General features: G+C 35.7%; 1 protein-coding gene across 1 annotated transcript; it reads left to right on the forward strand.

Moving 5' to 3' along the window:
• Positions 1 to 23,005, forward strand: LOC127559753 (T-lymphocyte surface antigen Ly-9-like). Its single transcript, XM_051993747.1, has 4 exons — positions 1 to 3,646; positions 19,387 to 19,728; positions 21,173 to 21,502; positions 22,086 to 23,005. Exons 1-4 carry the CDS (start codon positions 3,592 to 3,594, stop codon positions 22,220 to 22,222), a joined length of 864 nt encoding a protein of 287 aa, XP_051849707.1. The 5' UTR covers positions 1 to 3,591; the 3' UTR covers positions 22,223 to 23,005.
• Positions 23,006 to 24,834: the final 1,829 nt, after the last annotated feature.

The following is a 24,834-nucleotide window of genomic DNA, read 5'->3' on the forward strand; positions in this document are numbered from 1 at the left end:
AGTCTATTCTCTCCACAGCCTTAGCTAACTAATTTATCTGGAAAAGAGTCCCTTCTTCCAGTTATAGACATTTCTCTTCCAAAAGGCACAAAGGATGGTTCCATTTCAACCAATTCACCTGCAAACATCATTAATCCCTGATATTTAATTGAGGATTTTTTTTCCTCTCAAAAACTTACTAATAGGTCCATAACTTCCTTAGGGAGATGCTTTTCAATATGCCAAAATCACCACTTTTTTTTCCTTTTTTTATTATAATTTTTTTATTTACAAGATATATACATGAGTAATTTTTCAGCATTGATAGTTACAAAACCTTTTGTTCCAACTTTTCCCCTATTTCCTCCCACCCCTTCTCCCAAATGGCAGGTTGACCAATACATGGTAAATATGTTAAAGTATAAGTTAAATACAATATATATATACATGTCCATATAGTTATTTTGCTGTACAAAAAGAATCAGACTTTGAAATAGTGTACAATTAGCCTGTGAAGGAAATAAAAATGCAGGTAAACAAAAATAGAGGCATTGGGAATTCTATGTAATGGTTTATAGTCATCTCCCAGAGTTCTTTCACTGGGTGTAGCTGGTTCAGTTCATTACTGCTCTATTGGAACTGATTTGGTTCATCTCATTGTTGAAGAGGGCTAGGTCCATCAGAATTGATCATCATATAGTGTTGTTGTTGACGTATATAATAATCTCCTGGTCCTGCTCATTTCATTCAGCATCAGTTCATGTAAGTCACTCCAGACCTTTCTGAAATCATCCTGCTGGTCATTTCTTACAGAACAATAATATTCCATAATATTCATATACCACAATTTATTCAGCCATTCTCCAATTGATGGGCATCCATTCAGTTTCCAGTTTCTGGTCACTACAAATAGGGATGCCACAAACATTCTTGCACATAACAGGTCCCTTTTCCTTCTTTAAAATCTCTTTGGGATATAAGCCCAATAGTAATACTGCTGGATCAAAGGGTATGCACAGTTTGATAACTTTTTGAGCATAGTTCCAAATCGCTCTCCAGAATGGCTGGATGTATTCACAATTCCATCAACAATGTATCAGTATCCCAGTTTTCCCACATCCCCTCCAACATTCCACATGATCTTTCTCTATCATTCTAGCCAATCTGACAGGTGTATAATGGTATCTCAGAGTTCTCTTAATTTGCATTTCTCTGATTAATAATGATTTGGAGCATCTTTTCATATGGCTAGAAATAGTTTCAATTTCTTCGTCTGAGAATTATCTGTTCATATCCTTTGACCATTTATCAATTGGAGAATGGTTTGATTTCTTATAAATTAGAATCAATTCTTTATATATGTTGGAAATGAGGCCCTTATCAGAACCTTTGACTGTAAAAATGTTTTCCCAGTTTATAGTTTCCCTTCTAATCTTGTCTGCATTAGTTTTGTTTGTAAAAAAAAAAACCTTTTCAATTTGATATAATCAAAATTTTCTATTTTGTGATCAATAATGATCTCTAGTTCTTCTTTGGTCACAAATTCCTTCCTCTTCCACAGGTCTGAGAGGTAAACTATCCTATAGTCTTCTAATTTATTTATAATCTCATTCTTTATGCCTACATCATGAACCCATTTTGACCTTATCTTGGTATACAGTGTTAAGTGTGGGTCAATGCCTAGTTTCTGCCATACTAATTTCCAATTTTCCCAGCAATTTTTGTCAAACAGTGAGTTCTTATCCCAAAAACTGGCATCTTTGGGTTTGTCATAAAATCACCACTTTAAAAGGCCATCTAGCAATTCACAAAATCAAAACTTAAATAATTAGCGACTGAAGCTCAAAGTACTTTTTTTCTGGTTGAGAAAGAGGCATTAGATATAAGGCATAGTGTAACAGACTTTAAAACCTGCAACAAAAGAGAAATGTGGAAATAACCATGATTGACAAAAATGAGTACAAAGTAAATCCAAGGAAACATCTAAATGTCTTGTCATTTTGTGACCTAAACTGTTTAGCTTTGCCTTTTTTCTACTTTTTCCCCCATTTTAGTTAAAGATTTTACCTGTTCTAACTTACATCATATTATTAAGCCAGAAAGAATGGAAGTTGTGATCTGATCTGTCTTGGGAAAGTCCCAAATCCCTTAGGTTTGAGCTTCTAACACCTAGGATATGATTCTGAACCTTTAGAATTTCCTGGAAACAATTGCTCCATATGGAGTGCAGGGGAAACATACTGATAATGTCCTGGATAACTCAATGAGGTTGGCAGAGAAAGCCTGAAGTACTGTTAAGATTACTCCCTGAGGCAAGCAGGAAAGGGCAGTTAGGGATCATTTTAAACATATAGTTCCACTCAGGTCTTGGGTAACCCCACACTACTGTTTCCAGTCAGAAAGCCAAGTTATGCCAAACTCCTGAAGTTAAATTTGTTCTTTAAATCTGCCCATGGCCTGTGTCATCTTTGCTGAATCCCCTTTTTGCGTTAGCCCACCATGGGATTCTGCCTTGCGCTATCTTTCTTCCCATTTGCCTCATAGTGTCTTTCTCCTTCTTATAGCTAACTAATTATTTTAGGATGCTAAGCTGCTCTATGAATTTAGCCTGCCAGTCAATTTTGTACTCCACCTCATAGAGTATTTCCTTTCTCCTAGTTAATTGTAAGGAAAGGAACTTTTCTTTTCTATTGTTAATTATTAAAACCTCTTTCCTTGCTAACTATATGCTCTCTCAAATCCATTTCAAATTTATCACTCCTGATACCTGAAACATCTTCATTTTGTCTATAACATCTTCTCATAAATAAACCTACCTTTTACCAAAGAGATAGGCCATTGTGAATTGTGAATTGCTACTGAACATTTGGTGGCAAACCTCAACATTTAGTATCAGTTGCTGACCTCAATCTCATCATTTGGTACTGAACTTCAAACTCATCAATACTACCTAATTGGTTCCCTTTGGTGGGCACTAGGAATGAGAGAAGATCAGGGAGGAAAGATAAAATGTAATTGTTTAGAACTACAGTCTACTTTTATTTTACACAAAAAAAATTCAACAAAAACAAGTCAGTCCCTTATAATATACCAATATGCCGAGTTGTTTATATTGCAATTCCTTAAAACAAACCAATACTACAAATATTTTATAGAAAGTTCAAGTACTTTGTCCTTTGACATGTGGTAGCCTCCCATGGTGAGGAGGATAAAAGATTTCTCTCTAGTCATGGAAGTTTGAAAGGGCTCAGTCATGAACAAAAATGTTCCCAAAATGTTCAAACGTAAAACAAAATGCTTTGGGAGGTGGTGAATTCCCTTTCTCTAAATGTGTTTGAGTCATAACTAGATGATCTCCTGTTGGATACTTCAAAGATTTTTGTTCAAGCATGAGTTCTAATTATAAGATTCTATGAAATTGGAGGAAGTGGTCATAGAAACACTTCTCACATTTTCTGTAGGTCTGGGAGAGGTAGCATTTCCTTCTATTCTGAACTGACCAACAAAACTCTTGCATGTCCTGTCTTGATCATCTATTTCCTTCCCTAGCCTGTGTACCTAATCAGCCTGGAGGTCCTACAATCCTGATTAAAGAGTGGGAAGAAGTGCTCAATGGTCAGGATGAGAATTCTCCAACTTCTTCTCCTTTTTCTTCAATCCCAAATAGGTGAGTGAATCAGCCAAATTTGGTATTCTTCTGTATCCAGGTCCTTAGTGCCTTAGTGCTCATCTTCTTGTGTGCTATTCTCATTTAGAAAAGATACATCTGGTCTGGTCAAGGAGAAAGAAAATTTTTAAATCAACAACTGAATTTGGCAATCATTTTGAACCGGAATTTGAAGAGGCAAGGTGTTTTGAGTGGTAGAGGAGGGGGAATGAGTTGAAGACAGACACTATTTAAAGGTAACATTTTTTGATGTTCAGCAAAGAAGAAGATGGCAGAGATGGGACAGGAAATGGACAGGATAGGAAGATTAAAAGAAGGCTTTATTTTTAGACAAGAAGATTGTGGCTCAATATGTATGTGGCTCAGTAGATAGAGCACCAGACCTGGAGTCCCCAAGACTCTGGTGACTCTGAAAAAGTTACTTAACTCTATTTATCTCAGTTTCCTCAACTATAAAATGAGCTAAAGAAGGAAATGACAAATCATTCCCGTATCTTTGCTAAGAAAATCCCAAATAAGGTCATGAAGAGTTGGACAAGACTGAAAAATGACTGAATAATAACAACAAAAGGAAGAAAAGGCTGAATATGTATATAACAGAGAAGATAATCTAAAGTATTACAGGATCTAGAGTTAGAAGTCCTTTAAAGGTTCATCTACTCCAGGCCCTTCAATGAGGAAAGCAAGTTCACAAGAAAGTAAATAACTTACCCAAGGTCATACAGGTGGTAACTGGAGGCATTGGAACTCAAGCTCAGGTCTCTGACTCCAAATTTTATGCTCTTTTCATCACACTGTACTAACTTCAGTCACCCATCTGCTTTTCTAGCTATACAGAACAGCAACCCTCACCTTTTCTAGGGATAGAAATCCTTCCCACTTCTTCCTACCCTTTATCTTTTCGCCCTTCTTTTATTCTTCTTCCTTCTCTTTATCTCTTTCCCTCTTCTTTCTTCCCTTTATCTCTTCCCCCTTATCCTTTCATTCTTCTTTCTTTTCCTTTCTTCCTTTCCCTTTGTCTCTTTCCTCTTCTCTCATCCCCCTTCTCCCTTCCTTCTTTTTCCTTTCCCTCTTTCTTCCTTTTTCTCCCTTTCCTCTTCTTCCTTTTTCTTTCTCTCCTTCTCTTTCTTCTTCTCTTCCCTTCTACTCCTCTTTCCTGAAACATTCTCTTAATTCTCCAACATATGCTTGGACACGGGAAACAAAGGGGGGATTTAAGAGAGCTTTGAATTCTAAGACTTACAATTTTTCTTATCTTTCCCAGCAGTTTACCTCTTCTGAATTCACTAGTGGGGCTATGGGGCTAACAGTAAGCAGGGTGAGACAGGATGGGTAGGGGAACACACAACATCTCAGATAGGCCCCAGCACATAGGGCCAGCTTGTAGGACTATCATCCTCAAATGTCTAGTTTTTCCATTTTTCCAAGCATATAATGGGAAGGAAATAACTATGGCATGTAAATTATGCAATATCAACTAGCCATGGTAGTGGAGTTGTGTACAACTCTTCATAACCTCATGGACCATAACTCCTCAACACTGTCCTTGGAGTTTTCTTGGTAAAGATTACTGTAGTACTATTTTCTTGTCCAGTGAATTAAGGCAAACAGAGGTTAAGTGACTTACCCAGAATTGCACAGTTAATATCTAAGGCAGGACCTAAACTTAGGTCTTCCTGACTCTAAGCCCAACATGCTATCCTTAATTGAGTCTTAGTTGTCTTACTGCTACTAGGCATAGATAAGCCACTTATGATAGTTGTCACAGCAAAGTGGCCTTTTCTGGGCTCAACTCTGTGCTAGATGAAATAAAATCATTGAAAACAGAAAAAACATTCATGGTACATTTCAAATACTAAATTTATAATTAAAAGCAGAAAAGTAAAAATATTAAATGCATCATTTTGAGATCACAATGAAATGAAAATTATATTTAATAAGGAACAATGGAAACATAAAATAAAGACTAATTGGAAACCACTCAACCTAATCTTACAGGATGAGTGTGTTAAGGAACAAATCATAAAAATAATAATTTCATAAAAGAGAATGGCAATAATGAAACAACATACAAAAATCAATGGAATACATCAATAACAGTAATCAGAGGAAAATTTACATCTCTAAATGCTTATGTCAGTAAAATAAAGAGCAGACTAATGAATTGGATGTGCAATTTTAAAACTATGAAAAGAACAAACTAAAAATCCTAAATTAAATATTAAGTTGGAAATACTAAAAATAAAAAGGTGAGAATAAAAATTGATTGTAAAAAAAATTGAATTAATATTTTAAACTAGGAATTGGTTTTATTTTTTAAAAAACTCATAAAATAAATAAGCCATTGGTTGATATAATTTTTAAAAAGAGAAAAGAAAATCAAATTACTATTATTAAAAATGAAAATTATAATTACCATTAATGAACATGAAATCAAAATAATTGTAAAAAGTTGCAATAAATTTAATAATTTAATGAAAAATGGAAGAGTATTTACAAAAATATGACCTGCCTAAATTAGCAGAAGAGGAAATAAAATATCTACATAGGCATATTTTAAAAAAAGAAATTGAACAAGCTATAGATGAGTTTCCTAAGAAAAAAGCAACAAAACTAGATAGATTTACAAATAAATTCTATCAAACATTTTAAGACCAATTAATTCCAGTATTAAGTAAACTATTTGGAATGATAGGCAAAGAAGGTGTCCTACCAAACTCCTTTTATGAAGCAAAAATGATACTGATATCTAAACCAGGAAGTGTAAAAACCAGACAGAAAAATTATAGAGCAATTTTATTAATGTATATGGTTGCAAAAATGCTAAATAAAATACTAGATAGATTCCAAAAATATATTACAAAGATCATACCATAATCAAATAAGATTCAAATTGGGAACACAGAGAAATTAATATAATTAATTATGTAAACAAAAACAAAAAAAATCATAACTCAATAGATGCATAAAAGGTTTTTTTATTTTTATTTAGCATTTTATTTCCCCCTAGCTACATGTAAAAATAATTTTTAACATTCTTTTTTAAAACTCTGAGTTCCAAATTCTCTCCTTTCTTCCCTTCTCATTCCCTTCATTTAGAAGGCAAGCAGTTCATACAGATTATCCATGTGTAATCATATAAAATATTTTCATAATAGTCATGTAGTGAAAGAAAACATAGACCAAAAACAAAAACAAAACTTCAAGAAAAATAAAGTAAAAAAAATTATGCTTCAATCTGTATTCAGAACCATCAGTTCTTTCCCTCAAGATGGACAGAAGTCCTTGAGTTGTCTTAGATGATAGTATTGCTATGAATAGCCAAGTCATTCACAGCTGATCGTCCTACAATATTATTATTACTTTGTATAGAATATGTTCACTTTGGATCATCCCATGCAAATCTTTCCAAAGTTTTTCAAGAGTATTCTGCTCATCGTTTCTTATAATACAATAGTATTTCGTCACAATCCCATTCTGTAACTTGTCAAGCCATTCTCAAATTAATGGGCACCTCCTCGATGTCCAATTCTTTTCCCACAGAAAGAGCTACTATAAATATTTTTGTACAATTTGTCCCTTTTCTTTTAGTTTTTTAAGGATATGCATTGGTTTTATAATTCTTTGGGCATACTTCCAAATTGCTCTACAGAATGGTTGAATCAGTTCACAACTCCACCAATAGTAGATTAATGTATCATTTTCCCCACCATTTATCACGTTCCTTTTCTTTCATATTAGCCAATCTAATAGGGATGAGGTAATATCTCAGGATTGTTTTAATTTGCAATCCTCCAATTAATAGTGAGTTAAAACATTTTTTTCAAATGTCTATAGATAGCTTTGATTACTTCATCTGAAAATTGTTCCAATCTTTTAATCATTTATCAATTAGGGAATATTTATTTTTGTCAATGACTCAGTTATCTTTATGTTTCAGAAATGAGACTTTTATCAAAGAAACTTGTTTCAATTTTTTTTTCAAAATTACTACTGCTAGCTAAATTTTCCTTCACCCTATTTCCCATTCCCCATTTATTCTATTCTCTCCAATTACCTTATCTCTCCTCAAAAATGTTTTGCTTCTGACTCTTCCCTTCCCCAAATTGCCCTTCTAAAGCTCCCCTATCTACCTCCACCACTTTTCTTATCTAGTTTCCCTATTACTGTCCTTTAGAATAAGACAGATTTCTATACTCAATTTAGTTTGCATGTTATTCCCTCCCTGAGTCAATTTTGTTGAAAGTAAAGTTTGCTTATTCTCTCTCAGCTCCCTCTTCTTCCCCACCATTATTTTTTTTTCTTGCCTCTTTTATATTAGATAATTTACTCTATTCCACCTGTCCCTTTCCCTTTCTCCCAGTATGTTCCTCTTATCTTTAATTTTATTTCCTTTGATATCATCCCTTCATATTCAACTCACACCAGTTCCCTCTGTCTATACATAGTCCTTCTATCTGCCCCAATAATGACAAAGTTCTTATGAGTTGAGAAACATTTTTATAAAGTTCAACACCTATTTCTATTTAAAATAAACATTTGAAAGTATAGATACAAGTGGATTTTTTCCTTAAATTGATAAAAAAAAAAAATTTTCCAAAACCATCAGCAAGTTTTATTTGTAATGGGGATAAGCTGGAATCCTTCCCAGTAAAACTAGGTGTGAAATAAGGAAGCCCACTGTCATCAATATTATTTAATATTGTATTAGAAATCCTAGAAATAATAATAAGAGAAGAAAAAGAAGTAGAAACAGAATGGGAAAGGAGATAATAAAACTCTCTTTTGCAGATAATAAAATGATATACTTGAAAAATTTTAGAGACTCAACTAAAATGTTAATTAACAGAATTAATAATTTTATCAAAGTAGCAGGATATAAATAAATCCACACAAATCACCAACATTCCTATATATCACCAACAAAACTCTGCAAGATGACATAGTAAGAAATACCCAATTTAAAATAACTCTAGACAGTATAAAATACTGGGGCGTGTACCTGCCAAAACAAACCCAGAAACTATAGGAACAAAATTATTTAAAACATTTTATACAAATCATATGACTTAAATAATTAGACTAATGTTAATTGTTTATGGGTAGGAAAGTCCAATATGATAAAAATTTCAATTTTACCTAAGCTAATTTATATATTGAATGCAATACCAATTAAATTATCAAAAATTATTTTACTGGATTAGAAAAAATAGTAACAAAATTCTTTTGGAAAAACAAAAGGGCAAAGATATCAAAGAAATTAATGGAAAAAATGTAAATAGAAGGAAATTTAATGCTACCAGGTTATAAACTGTTTTATAAGGCAGTAATTATCAAAACTATCTGATACTGACTAAGAAATAGAATACATCTGTGGAACAGAGTAGGTATACAAATTATAGCAGCAAATTGCTACATTAAGCCTCTATTTAACAAGTGCAAAGACTTGTTTGAGGACAAAGCCAAGGTATCAATGAAAAGCTGAAAAAATACCTGAGCTCTTTCCAGCGTCCCTCAGAAACTACAGTAAATCAAGCCTCTAAAAATTTCTGTAGAGACAGAGCCCACAAAATGATGGAGTAAAACAATTTTTTAGTTTAAGATAACTTAGAAGGATTTTAGAAAAGATATGTCTCATGGGTAAAAAAGGAGTGCAGCCCAGTGCAAACTGTGTCCAGACAAAGAGTGAGATTCTTAGGCATAACACAGGTCTGGCTCAGCATATCAGTGACACTGAATGCTAGCTGTGAGGCTTTCAGCCCTAGTTCAGAAGGCAAATTGCCAGCCCTAGAAGCCTAGCACAAAAAGCACAAGTAGCCTTCTGGAAACTCCCCACCCCTGCCCTACAGTGGGCAAGCTGCAAGCACCTAAAGTTCCAGCACTGCAAATAAGTGACTAGGTCCCTGCCCCCAACATAAGAATTTTAAAACAACGCTTCCTGCTATCTAAGAGCAAAGCTCTGAAAATTGACTTTCAAAATGAGCAAAAAAAACAAACAAACAAACAAACAAACAAACAAAAAAAGCCCTGAACATAGAAAGCTACAATGGCCACAGTGAAAATGAAGAATTGTGAGGGGAAAGAGTCAACATCATGGAAAAGGAAGCACAAAAACTTACTGAAAAAAAAAATCTCCATTAAAAATAAAATTAGAATTAAAGAATTAATTTCCTTATTTGATGCCATGCTAATCAAACTAACAAAAAATTATTTCATAGAGTTAGAAAAATAATAACAAAATTTATCTGGAAGAACAAAAGATCAAGAATATCAAGGGAATTAATAGAAAAATGCAAAGGAAGGGGACTAGCTGTAGTAGATCTAAAAATACATTATAAACTGGCAATCATAAAAACTATTTGATACTGGTTAAGGAATAGAATTGTGGATCAGTAGAATAGTTAGGTTCACAAGACATTGTAGTAAATGACTATAGTTTGATAAACCCAAAGACTCATCTGCTGAAATAAGAATTCACTCTTTGACAAAAAATTTTGGGAAAACTAGAAAACAGCATGGCAGAAACTAGACATGAACCAACATCTCACACTCTACACCAAGATAAGATCAAGATGGGCAAATGATTTAGACATAAAGGATGATACCACAAACAAATTGAGAGAGCAAAAAAAGAATCTACTTGTCATATCTGTGAAGAAAGGAAGAATTTATGACCAAACAAGAGATAGAGGACATTATGAAATGCAAAATGGATGATTTTGACTAGATTAAATTAAAAAGGCTTTGAACAAACAAAGGCAATGCAATCAAGATTAGAAAGAAAACAGAAAGCTGGGAGACAATTTTTACAGCCATTGTTTCTGACAAAGATTATATTTTTAAAATATATAGAGAACTGAGTCAAATTTAAAAGAATACAAATCATTCCCCAATTAAGAAATGGTCAGTGGACATGCAGTTTTCAGATGAAGAAGCTAAAGCTATCTAAAGTCACATAAAAATGTTCTAAATCACTGTTGATTAAAGAAATACAAATTAAAATAATTCTGAGATATCACCTTTCTCCTATCAGAGTGGATACTATGAGTGACAGAAAAAGAAAATGATAAATATTAAAGAAAATGTGGAAAAATTGGCACACTAATACATTGTTTGTAGAATTGTGAAATGATTCGACTATTCTGGAGAGCAATTCGTCCAAAGGGTTATAAACTTTTGCATATTCTTTAATCCAGCAATACTACTGTTAGGTCTGTATTCAAAGACATTAGAAAAAATGAACCTACTTTACAAAAATATTTATAGATTCTCTTTGTAGAGACAAAGGATCAGAAATTGAGGGCATGTCTATCAATGGGGAAATGATTGAACAAGTGTAGTATATGAATGTAATGGAATATTCTTCTCTAAGAAATGAGGAGCAGACTGATTTCAGAAAAACCTAGAAAAACTTACATAGACTGAAGCTGAGTGAAGGAAGTAGCAATAGGAGAACATGGTACACGGTGATAACAATATTATGTGATTATGTGATAATCATCTCTGCAATGCAATGATAAAAGACAATTCCAAAAGACCCATGTTGGAAAATGCTATCCACAAAGAAAGAAAGAAAGAACTGTGGAGTCTGAATGCAGATTGAAATATCCTATTTTGACTTTTTGCTAGGTTTTTTCTTTCTCATACTTTTCCCCCTTTTATTCTAATTCTTCTTTCACAACCTGACTAATGTAGAAAAATGTTTAATACAATTGTACATGTATAACTTATATCAGATTGCTTGCCATCTTGGGAAAAGAGGAAGGCAGGAAAGAAGAAGAGGAAATGGAAATCAAAATCTTATAAAAGCAAATGTTGAAAATTCTCTTTATATGCAATTTGAAAAAATAAAAATTTTTAAATATGTGTGTTCTAAAATATTTATAGTAGCTTTCTTTGTGGTGACAAAAAATTGAACATTGTGGAAATTCCCATAAATTGAGGAATGCCTGAACAAATTATGGTCTATAGCAGTGATGAAACTTTACTGTGCTTTGAGAAATCAACTACCCAGCAAAACTGAGCATAATCTTTCAGGATAAACTTGCACAAAATAATGAAGAGCAAAGTGAACAGAACCAAGAGAACATTGTATACAATAGCAGCAATATTGTTTTAAAAATAATCTAAACTTAGTTCTAGTGACTAAGTCCTTTAAACTATTACAAATACAAAAATTAAATACAAAGAATCCATGAAAGAAGAAACTATCTGCATCCAGAGAAATGACATATAGAATGATAAATAGAAGTATATATAGAATATATTTGTATGTATATGTTACACATATTTGTGTCTAAAGGTAGTCTCTAGGGTGGAAAGAGGGAAAGGAGAAAAAAAAGTTATGTGCCAATTTTATGGAATTATATAGAATAGGATAATTTTATTATATGGAATAAGTTTGTTATATGGAATAGTAATACATTTGTATTTTCATATGCAATCATCTTTTTTTCTAGTCTATGTTTATATTATAGAAATACTTGTTTTATTTCTTACATTCAGAATGGAAAAAAATGAAGAGAAAAAAGATATGATGGGGAAGGAAAAAGGAAAGAAGGCTAATTCTATATTTAGCAGTGAAGCAACACTGAGAAAATTCCTTCTCTGACTTAATAATTATATAACCCAAAGCAAACTTATTAATATGTCTAAATCACTGTTTCCTTATCTATAAAATGGAAATTTAGAATTACTTTCTGATGGATGTGTGTGAAACATAAGAGTTGAATTAATTTTTTTTGGAAATTTTAGAGTATTCTAATACATCATTATTGATAACTTGCATTTTTTCTTTTGAAAACTAGTCACACATTCTTTGACCACTTAGCTATTGGAAAATGGATATTGTTCATATAATATATGTCCCAATCAAATCTCTATCAGTTGTAATACTTTTACTTTCTACTGCATTACTACATAAACTACTCCTATACTATTTGCAAGACTCTATGGGAAAGACAAGAAGTACAGAGAAGTGAGGATGAATGAATAATTCCACAGTCCCTTAGGCAGAGACAGAGAGAGATTAGAGATTTTTTTTAAAAGTCAAGCAAGGAAGTAGTATTAATAATAAAACTGAAGTCAGGAAGGTATCCAGGGGTGAAGAAGGAAGCTGTAGGTGGCCCATATAAGTCTATCAGGGTTCCCTCAGATGTTCATGGATTCCAGGCCTAAGGTGAGAAAGGTGTCCCATCCTTGGCACTAGCTCTGAATCTCAGCAACAAGCAGTATTTTAGGAATATTAGCCTAAGGATGGTATTTAGGTGAGATTATAGAACCACAAATCTAGACCCTAAAAGACCCTCAGATTCTAAAAGGGGCCTGGACCTCAGAGAGCATTTAGTATAACTTCCACTTGTTATAGAAAAGGAAAATGAAACTCATAGAGGTTGAGGAATTCATCCATTGTTACAGAAATAGAAAGTGGGAGAGCCATCTTTGGACCTTGGGGGCAGATGTTCTGCTTCACAATGCTTCACAAAGATTTGAAGAGGGCTGAATATGGAGGTGGAATGACCAACCGAAAGGACATGAAACAATTCAGGGAAGAGGTAATTAATTAGAAGTTAAAAGAAAAACACCAGAAACCACCAGAAAATGCAATAGAAAGAGTGAATCACAGAGATATTTTAAAGAGCTGGGGAACAACCTTTCTTTAGAAAAATTTGTAAATCTGCAAAAACATGGTTAATGAATTCAGCATAAGAAAGGAAACAGCTTTTTATCAAATTTCTCTGATAAGGTTTTGGTAAGCAAGGTATATAAAAAAGAGCTCACCAAAAATAATTAATAGTTTGTGTGTGTTATATGTATATACACACACCCATATGTGTATATATTTTTTTCATTCATTTATTTTGTTGTTGCTGTTCAGTCATTGTTGACTCTTCATCTTTACATGACCCCATGCATGGTATTTTCTTAGCAAAGATACCAGAATGCTTTGGCATTTATTTCTCCAGTATGTCCCTATTTCACAGATGAGAAACTGAGATAAATAAGGGGTCACATAGCTAATAAGTGTCTGAACCTCGATTTGAACTCAGATCTATCTGACTCTAGGGAAGTATTTTGGCCACTTTATCAACTAAATGTCTATGAGTGTGTGTGTATGTGTGTGTGTGTGTGTGTGTGTGTGTGTGTGTATGTGTGTATCTGTGTGTGTGTGTATGTGTGTGTGTGTCCACAAATACATTTTATACACACACACACACACACATATACTTATATGTTATATGCATATGTGTGTGTGTGTGTGTGTGTGTGTGTGTGTGTATATATATATATATATATATATATATATATATATATATATATATATAATCTCCAAAAGCCATTTCCCAATAGATTAGTGGTCAGAGGATATGAATAAACTGTTCTCAAAAGAAAAATTGCAAAATATTAATGATGAGGTCTAGATATGGGGTACCTAAATAAAATTAGGGTTTAGTTGAGGTCTAGTGGCAGGTTTGGGGTACAGGGAGTCAAATGGAGTTCCCTGCAACCCCTTTGGATTTGGTGCAGGGATACAGCGTTATATGAGGTCTACCAACCTATATGAGGTTATATGAGGCACTAGTCCCAATAAAAGCATTTATCGGCTGAAAAGCTAGATTGATAAAAGAGGTTTATTATGAGGTTTGGGAGTAAGGAAATAGGTGAAGGTAGATATAAGAAGGGCACCGGACAGAGGATCCAGTGGACAGAGGGTCCTGACATGGCTAGCATGTTTGGGACCTCTGCAAAGAGGGGGTCTCAGCATGGTCCCTTTTATAATGGGAGATTTAGCTAGAGGGGCCTATGGGTGTATCCCTGAGTTGGCTCAGATCTGGATGGGGTCTGGGACAGGTCCGGATCTTCTATTAGAATTCAAAGGGACCAGGATTTGGGGATCAAAAGGTCCCGGATTGATAATGCAGCAACTAGGAGGGGTTGGGAGTCAGAAAGAAAGGAATCTAAAAGGGACCATATCCACATCATTAGCAACCATAAGAAAGAATGCTCTAAATCACTAATAATAATCACAGTTAGCATTAAGATAGTATTTTAAGGCAGGTAAAGAGTAGAGTGGAAAAAGTAGTAGGCTTGGAGTCAGGAAGACATGAGCTGAGATGTATGCCAAAGTGTTGATACATAATAACCATTTAATAAATATTTGTTCCTTCTTAAGGTTTGGAAAACGTTTTACAAATTTTATCTCATTTTATCCTTACAACAACCCTAAGAGGTAGAAGTTGTTATTGTTCCCATTTTACATATGGAGAAACTTAAGACAGATGTTAAGTGACTTATCCAAAGCATAGACAAGATTTTAACTCAGGACATCCTGACTTCTAGTCCAAGGAGATATCCACTGTGCCATCTAGTTACATGTAATAGCTCTGAGGTTTCACATCATACCCAGCAAATTGAAAAAAAAAAAATGACCAAAAATGGAACTAATCAAAGTTGGAGGGATCTGAAAAGATTGACATATTAGTGCATGGTTGTAGAATTGTAAATTAATACAAACATCTTGGAAAGAAATTTAGAATTATGCAAACAAAATGACTGAAATATTCATAAGTATTTGACCCAGAGATTCCATGATAAGGTCTCATACAAAGGAAAATATTTATAGCAACTCTTTTTGAAATACACCCTACTAAAAAGGTGGAAGGAGCAAAGTAGATAACCATGGATTGAAGAGAGGCTAAAAACAAATTATGAGAGTGGAAGCAGGGGTGGAGGTAGTTATTGTTGTTACTGTTGCTGTTAAGGAGCAACTAAGTGACATATTAAATAGAATGCCACATCTAAAATCAGGAAGGCCATCTTTCTGAGTTCAAATCTGGCTTCAAACAGTAGCTGCATGACCCTGGGGAAAATCACTTAACCCTGTTTACTTCAGTTCCTCATTTGTAAAATGACAAGTATGTTTCATATATTATCAGAATTTTTCAATGTATTGATCAATTATACAGATTTTGTTTCTCCTTTTCCTTTTTTTGCTTTTAAAAGTACTGATTGTTAAAAGATACAATCCTCTGGGACAGGAAGAGGAAAGGATAGTGGGGAAATTATGATGATGAAAAAAGCAAAAGTTATGAATTGTTTTAAAAACTAAAATTGAAATTTGAGGTAATAGAGTAGTCTCACTTCCAGTGGTAGGCTCTCTATTTCTTAGCCACAAAGCCTGCCTCCTTCCGTAGAGACTTCCTGGACCCTTGAGTCACCAAAGAGATGAAAAAGATAATTTGGAAGTGAGGGCTACATTCAAAAAGTCCATTGCTACCCTCAAATACTATGTAACTGCCAACTTCTAAGAGACAGCTTGGGGGAGTACATAGCAAATCAACCATGGAGTCAGATCTTCATTCAATTCCTGAATCTGATACTTACCAGTTATAATACAAAGCAAGTCACATACTCTCTCAATGCCCCTAGTAACTCTCTAAAGATACACAATGCACGCTGGAAATTCCCTATACCAAGGAAATCATAGGTATAACCCAAACATGCATCTCCTTACTGTAGGATGTCCATCTCTGATTCCATTGTTGTTTTTTAGTTCAGTCTACCTCTTTGGGGGTTGTGTGGCAAAGGCACTGGAAATTTTTGCCCTTTCTCTCTCCAGTCTGATGCTGTTAGTGGCAGTGCAGAGAGTTGTGAGAATTGATGTGAGAATCCCCTCTGGTCTCAGGTCAGGTCCCACGTGAAACACCACAAACCTGAAATCTCAGTGGCAAAAAAAAAAAAAAAAAAGTTTTATTTTTCACTAAGAAGCTTTCTCTTAGCAGACAAATCTCTTAATGAGGAGACTTGCAAAGAATGTATTGATAAGAACCTATTTTATGAGCAAATCTTGGGGACTGGGGAAAGTCTGAACTGACCAAGATCTCCCAATTGAATGAAATCACTTTGAAGGCTTTTCCCAAAATTTGGAGTTTCCTGAATGGGGATCCAGCTACCCAAAAGATCAGTGGGGGGTTATTTGCCCAAGATTTCCCATTGAATGATGCTGCTTATCTTAGAAAAGGCCTACCTGGAAAATATGCCCTCTCCCAGCCTCTTGGAGTCCAGGAGACCCCAAATCTCCCTTCTTTTACAGATCAAAGGGGACACAGTTTCAGAGTGATTGTTTTACAGATTCAGAGTTTACACCCCCCAAAAAAAATTCATTTTACAGATGAGGAAACTGAGGCAAACAGTGGTAAGGGTCACACAGCTAATCTGAGGCTGTCTTTGAATTCGGGAAGCTGAATCTTCCTGAATTCAAGCCCCATATTCTATCCACTGTTCCACCTAGCTACCCCTAATCTGCTTTCTAGTTGTATTTATTAGCAAAGACAACACAACTCATCTAATACCTAGATTTCCACCTATATTTTTTAAATTTGATAAGAGCTACGATTTTATCAGTGTAGAGGGATTAAATGAGTTGTTCAAATAGCCATTATACATCTCTGAAGGACATGTATATTTCTTGATTCCAAAGATAGCTCAATAGCTAACTTTTTTTAAACTTTTTTTTTTTTTAGAAGTCAATGCTTCAACAAACTGCCTCAATTTCCCCTTGGTTATTGCTGAAGAATCCTATGAACTAAAAAATCTAATAGAGTTCTGAATTGTGGTATAGGTTTTAGATATTAATGCTTAAAACTACACTTTTAGGACATCCCATATATCAATAGTTATGACTTAGGTACCAAAAAAAAAAAAAAAGTAGAATCAAAGGAATTGAATGGCTGGGGGAGGGGGAAGGGGAAAGTGGGCCAGATATGTGTCAAAATTAATTCTAAGCCTGCACAGGCACCCACAGAAGGTCTATAAGATGACTTTGGGTATTTTGTGTGAGTCTTCTCTGGGGAATTTGTGGGAGGACATTGTAAAGAAAGAGGAAACTAAATGGCTCAATGGATGGAGCACCAGTCCTGAAGTCAGGAAAATGAGTCTTCCTGAGTTTAAATCTGACCTCAGATGCATACATACTGTGTGACCCTGACCCTGTTTGCCTCAGTTTCTTCATCTGTAAAATAGACTGGAAAAGGAAAAGACAAACCATTTCAGTATTTTTGCCAAGAAAACACCCAATAGGGTTAAGAGGAATACTAAACTGAAAAACAGTAGAACAAATGGACAAGAATCTCCCAGGATAAGAAAGGAGGCTGTGTGGTCTCCATCAACAGAGTATCTATATAGGAATGGCTATGTCAATAAGGTCATTCAATTACTTACATCTTAAGCTTTGAGAGGCAGCTGGTATATAAAGAAAGGAGGGCTCTAGAACTTGAATTCAATTCTCAATTCTATTAACTATTCTGTGACTTGAGGTAAGCCAGTTCTCTCTAGTTTTATTTCCTGACCTAAAAAATAAAGTGTTTAGAGCAAGAATTCATTAAATCTGCTTCTTTTGAGGTATGAGAAATGAGGGTTGAGAGATCCCCTGGCCAGTCACAGGCAATGAATGAGGAGAGGTTTGTGGCAAAAAAAAAAAAAAAAAGAAAAGAAAGAAAGAAAGAAAATGGATTTATTACACAAAGAAAACAATTTTGTTAGCAGGCAAAATCCTGTTAGGACTTTTGCAAAGGTTAGGTACACGGCTTTTGATTATATTGGCTTTTTGTTGCCCCAAGCTGGGAGCAATTTGAGGGACTAATTTACAATCCAATAGAGAGTGGTGATTATGTCCCTGGCCAAGATCTCCAATTAAATTGGAGATTACTATCTGGGAATTTCCCCTATGAACAGGAAGGTGGGGCCCTCCCAAAGGGGTTGGAGATTTCTAACCCAGGACCTTCCCCCAAAAAATCTCAATTTACATCACTTCCAGCTCTAACTGTAATCTTATGATCCTGAAGGGGGAGTAAAAAACTGTGTTCTCTTTAAAATTATCACTCTGAAACTGTGTTCCCTTTTGAATCTCAGGCCCTCCTGAGAAAGCATATCTTCCCAGACATGTCATCTTTTGGGGATGCCAGACCCTTTAAATTCCAATTGGAGATCTGGACCAGATACCGATAAGCATCTAGGCTTAGAAACTTTGGCTTTCTTTTCAACCTGAAATCTGGAATCTCAAGATCCCTTTTAAAGGGCAATTTCCAAACTCACTCTTTGCAGAAGGTCCAAAGAAGCTTGTTAGGACCCTACCCACTGAGAAGGCATTCTTTTCTCAGTGCCAGCCTCCATTTCCCTAATAGGACTTTGCCACTAAAGAAGTCAGTCTCTTAGCAAAACTGGCTTCCTATCCAACAATAAACTTTCATTTTTGCCAATTAATATTTCGAGTTCATGAATTCCTTCACAAAAAACCTGCACCGACTTAAAGGGGATTTTAACAACTCTCTGACAGCCATTAATCTCATCAATACTGCAATGTAAATGGTGTACCTGTCTATGTGTTATGCCCTCCAAACATCTGATACAGTGCACAAAGTACTGAAGTCAAGAAATCTTAATTGAGTTAAAGCCCTGTTTCAGAGGCTTACTAGCTGTCACTTCCCCTCTTTATGACTCAGCTGAAAACTTACACCTACTTTCCAGGGTTGTTGTGAGGATAAAATGAGATAATATATACCTTGAAGCTCTATATAAGTGCTAATTATTATTTCTAGCTCCATGAGGCCAAGAGCCGTGTTTTGTTTATTTTTGTAGGTTCCCCAGTGCCAAACAGCTGCTTCACACATAATAAAAGTTTTATTAAGTGGCTGTTGAATAAATTAATTCCTCCTGTGTAACATTTTTGTCTTTCAACATAGGCACTCCGAAGAATGAAGCCAGTAGCTCCTCTTACCATAAAGTGGATGTGGTTGTTGGGGGAGATATCCTGTTCCCACTGAATATCTCCCTAGACGCAGAAATCCAAGAGATTGAATGGAGATTTAAATCTGAGATGCTTCAGCTACTCTCCCTTGGACCTGGAAGTCATTCTTTTCTTTGGTACAACCCCTTGGACAGATACAAAAAGAGGCTGGATGCCATGAAGGATGCCTCCCTCATTATTAGGAATGTGACTCTCAAGGACAGTGGATTATATGAAGCTCGGATCATATTCGTTTCTGGAATGTTCAATGTTCGGTCTTTTGCCCTTTCTGTCTATGGTAAATATGATTTCAATAGCTAAGAAGCACAGAATCATAGCACCCCTGAGTTGGAAGGGACCTCATGGGCATCTAATTCAGTCTTGAAACTCAAGGATTTATTCTATAGCATCCCAGGCAAGGAGTCATTCCTCATCACAGAACTCATGAGCATGTCCTGATTCACCCCACGGTAGCCTGGGCTGTGTTCAGACAGCTCTATTGAGAAGTTTCCTAAAGGCTATCTAAACCAACCTCTCCCCCATTTTGCAAAAGAGGCAATTGAGGGCTAGGAGAATTAAATAATTTGACCAAGATCACATAGGTAGTAAAAACAAACATGGTGGGTTTTGCTTTGCTTTGTGGTTGTTGTTTTGTCTAGTTTGAAGTAGGTAGGTGGCACAGTGTACAGAATCCTGAACTTCGAAGTTAGACCTGAATTCAAATCTAGCCTCAGATATTTGCCAACTGTGTTACCCTGCTGATGTTGCTAAAATTAATTTTTCTTCTCCTTTCCTCTTTTTATTCTCCTATTCTCCTTATTTTTCATCTGCTTCTGCTGCCTCTGCTGCCTCTGCTGCTTCTGCTATTGCTTCTCCCCTACCTCCCTCTTTCCCTTCTCAAGAGAGAGAGCTTACTACAGCCAACAGATTCAGTTATCCTCTTCACTCATAGAAACAAGCTACTCCCTGTACCTTCTAAAGTAATCTTTCCTGTAATTCTTTTAAAGTCCATTGTCCAAACCAGTCTGTGAAAGGGAGTTCAGAAGGGATAGAGAAGGATTCAATTTGGAGCATAACTCCCAATTTCTTCCAAGTCACAGGATCCTTCCTATTTCCAAGTTAACTCATATATAGACATCCCTCCCTGCCCCAAGTCCATTTACCCCAATTCTAATGTTTAAACCCCAAAACAATGACCAAAAAATACACACTTAGTTCCTAATTATATGTTTTAACTCAGTTTTTAATAACAAAAGAGAGAAAGCAGGATCTAAAAAAGGATTTCTAGACCTCTGTGACCAATAGGATGAACCTTTTCTCTTGCCTGGCCTTTATCTCCACCTCTGGAAAAATGGGATAGTACTTTTAGAATAGGTTATCCAGGGATTTGTTTCAGAACACCAAAATTGAGAGTAAGCAAAAATTTTAAACACATGCTCCTTCAGAAGTATAGAAGCCAGTTTAATAACTAAATCTCCCACATATTCAACTAATTTCCCTCAATTATTTGTATTTTTCACATCATTATAATTTTTATTGAAAATTCCAATTGGTGCTTCTTTTCCCTAGGACCTAATTTCCTTAACTGTCTTTCTTCTCTACCTGTGAGTGCTATAAAGGATTCCTATAAAGGAGTTCCTTTTGTGAAGCAAGACATCCTGTGAAAGATGAAGCAGCAGGAGTAAAGACTTCTGATATTTCATTCCTCTGCCCTAATTTCTCTTCTTCTCCTTTGACCCCAGAACCCCTCCCTGTCCCTCAGATCCATATCCAGTCACAATGTCTCACACCACTCTGGTGCAACATCACCATGGATTGTCAAGTCTCAGAGCCGGGGAAAGCTGTAACAGTGACCTGGAAGAGTTGGAACCTCCTGAGTCAGCTGAATCTATCGGAATTGTCAGAAGTATCTCCCAACTCCAGAACCCTGAGTCTGTCCTTACCTATGGGTCAATCTAACTCCTTGATCACATGCTTGGCCAGCAATCCTATGGAGCAGAGGAATACCACCATAGATCTGAAGTACATATGTGCTCTGAGGGACATCTTTGCTTCAAACAAAACCCCACAGGGTAGGTGTGATGGATTCCAGAAGTAGGAGGGAAGTAGTGGAAGGCAGAGTTTTAAGTTAAATGGGAAAGATGGGTAATTCTTACTACGTAAAAACTATGGAGGTAGAAATTTAGCACAATTGCTCAGTCTTATCCTTTCATTGGAACTAAGGGAAATATTCTCTTGCCCCATATCTTAGGTTCTTCTCCTAGCAAAGTTTTTGAAGGCTATCTAATCTTTTTCTACTTACCTAGGAGTGGAGAGTGAGGGATGGGGCTTTGGGAGCAATAAGGGAAAATGTTTATGTCAATGGAAATATTTCCAACCTACTTTGAATTAGGCATATCCACAGACCTCACATTTCACCATTAAAAGTAGTATACAGAAGATAGCATAGTTTTATCATAGCTCTAGCCCTTCCCCTCAAATGACATCTCTACACTGACCCTATCTCCACCTAAAAGTTCTACTGAATGGTGTGGCCTTCTGGGAATCTGCACAACCTCTTGGGAGAAAGTTGCCCAAATTAATTCCTACCCACTATTCCAATCAAGCTGAACTATCATATTTCATGAGACCAATTCTCTGTTTCTTTTCCAATAGAATCTGTGAATGTGTATTCCTGCCCCTTGAAGTGGATTCTCCTATGGAAGGGGCTTCTTCTCCTTGGGATCCTCTTGTGGATTACTGGGTATCAGGTTCACTGTGGACAAGAAACAAACCACAAATGGACGAACTAAGAAGTTCAAGTTTAACAAACCCTCATCACATCAAATAAGAAAAGATATGTCATTGTCTGACAAAGAACAGCAAAGCCCTTACGCTATCCTTCCAATTTCTCAGTCACTGATGGAAAAGAAATCAATACGCCAACCAACCAAAATCCTCCAGTTATAAGTTCCATGCCTATTGCATGATAGAGTTGTCACTGCTCTTCCCTCTACCCATGCTAGGACTAACAAGAAAGGCTAAGAAATTCTCCTTCCCCAAATGTGGCAAATGTACAGAATAAGTACTGTTAGAAAAATTGATGAATTATCCTGTAGGTTGCTGGAACCTCAGAGTCTATGAGGGAAGTGTCTCTGCCCATAAGAGAAAGCTAGTGAGAAGAGTAAAGTCAAAACTGACTTTTTTCTCCATTGAACTTTCTATTTTATATGTGATTTCTCTTCTGTCTTTGTGTCACAGGATACTTTTTATATGTCCAACTCACTAAATTATATTTTGTGTCTACACAATGATTGGACAGTTCTATTCATGTACTAGTTTTATTCCTCTAGATTCTCCTAGAAGTCATCTTGCTGATCTCTGTGTCTCTGGACAGAGACTAACTATATCAGCATGTTTCTCAGAAAGTGGCAGATATAGTCTATGAAGTCATCATAGCAGCCTTCCATAATTAAGCTATTAACTGACTCTATGATGGCAGCAATCTATATTATCTTATTTTTGTATATTACCAAAAACCCACCATGGTACTCTGCACATAGTAGTTACATAATAAAAGTTGATCGATTGACCTATCTGGATATAATCTCTCAAAACTTATAACAGGTGCTAGCTTTTTTGTTGTTGCTGTTATTGTTGTTCAATCACAGTCACATCCAACTTTTCATGACCCCTTTTGGAGTAGTTTTCCTAAAGTGCAAGTCTGCCTATATTATCCCACTACACAGTAAACTGCAGTGGTTTTGAATTACCACCATTATATATTAGTTTCTCTGTCTGGCATTTAAAGACCTTTAAAACTTGACTTCCTTTCTAGTCTTCTTAGGCTTTACTCCTCCCTGAGTACTCCAGGATTCACTGTCTTTATCCTTGTTATTCTTTGCACACAATGCTCCCTCCTAACTTTGTCCCAATTTCAGATGCTCTCCCATGCCTTGAATGTTCTTCTTTACCTCTTCCTCCTTGCTCTTCTGACTTCCTTCAAGCCTCAGATCAAATGCCACCTTCTGCTTGCTCTCTCTCTCTCTCTCTCTCTCTCTCTCTCTCTCTCTCTCTCTCTCTCTCCTCTCTCTCTCTCTCTGTCTCCCTCTTCCTCTTCTCTCTCTCTCTCTCTCTCTTCTCTCTCTCTTTTCTCTCTCTCTCTTTTCTCTCTCTCTCTCTCTCTTTTCTCTTTCTCTCTCTCTCTCTCTCTGTCTTCCTCTTCCTCTTCTCTCTCTCTCTCTCCCTCTTCTCTCTCTCTCTTCTTTCTCTCTCTCTCCTCTCTCTCTCCTTTCTCTCTCTCTCTTCTCTCTCCTCTCTTTGTCTCTCTCCCCCCTTACTTTTAGACTTCTCTATGAGGTTACCTTTCATTTCTACAATACATCTTATATGATCATACCTAGAATACCCTCTTTAGTCACAATCTCAAAGCCAAGTTAACTACATAAACATCTTAGGGTCCTAGAGTGTATTCCTCAAGGGCTAGAGTTATGAATCCTTGAGCTACTATAGTCTAGAATCCCACAAGTTTTTTTTTCTCCTAATGCTGTTAACCATTTGTGATTAATACTTCTGTTTCTTTTAACCATTTAACATCAATTAATTGTTACAAAAGAATATTTACTTTGAAGATATAGAAAGAAAAAAAGTATAACTATTTCCTCCATTTACTTTTGGGGCACACACTCCCCAATCTTAATCTCTGAGAAGACTGGACTCAGACTCAAAACAATTTCTAAACAGCATTTGTCCCACCAAGTTCACAAGACATGCAAATTCATATAATTCTGTCTGTGTCACAAGCTTGTCCCTTATTGCTTGCTATCTTTGATATAACTGTCAATGACTATCATTGATTGAGACTATCAAGACTTCCAAATGGTGCACTATCCTTATGTTTTGAAACTCATAGGGTAATAACCTCTAATCCCTAGAAGGAAAGAACAGATACCAACACAAGCAAAAAATTCAGGCCTATTTTCACAGGGCCATATTTTGACTTCATAAGGGAAAAAACTAGAGGCTTCTCCCCTTACAATATTGTCTTTCACCAGATGTCATGAATGAAGGGTTCAAACAAAAAGAAAAACTTCAACTAACAGAGCATAGGATATCAACCACAGCCAATCAAAAGACTTCACAGTTGGTTGACCATATCTAGTTGTAAAATATTTACCAATGCTCCAAAGTCTCTCCATATATTCCCAGTTCTTACCATTTTGACACTTCCAAAAGTAGTGTCCTTAGTCTCTTTCTTGTGTGGAAATGCATCAGTAGCACTCAGCATACTTTTATCAGCTGGGCTTATTGGGCAATCCCTCTTTTATTAGAAGATGAGCTCTTTTGGCCAAGGACCATAACTTTGCCTTCCTTCCTGTCACCAGTGCACATAGTAAGTATTTCATAAATGCTTGTCCACTTACTG

This window comes from Antechinus flavipes, chromosome 4 (assembly GCF_016432865.1).
Source record: "Antechinus flavipes isolate AdamAnt ecotype Samford, QLD, Australia chromosome 4, AdamAnt_v2, whole genome shotgun sequence".
NCBI classification, from domain to species: domain Eukaryota; kingdom Metazoa; phylum Chordata; class Mammalia; order Dasyuromorphia; family Dasyuridae; genus Antechinus; species Antechinus flavipes.

What these genes read in the sequence shown, in the direction of transcription:
- LOC127559753 (XM_051993747.1), top strand. Translation starts at nt 3,592, where the DNA reads ATGGTCAGGATGAGAATTCTCCAACTTCTTCTCCTTTTTCTTCAATCC. An exon ending in TTTTGCCCTTTCTGTCTATG is followed by an intron (nt 19,729 to 21,172) that starts GTAAATATGATT and finishes CTTTGACCCCAG; the next exon opens with AACCCCTCCCTGTCCCTCAG. An exon ending in TTCAAACAAAACCCCACAGG is followed by an intron (nt 21,503 to 22,085) that starts GTAGGTGTGATG and finishes CTTTTCCAATAG; the next exon opens with AATCTGTGAATGTGTATTCC.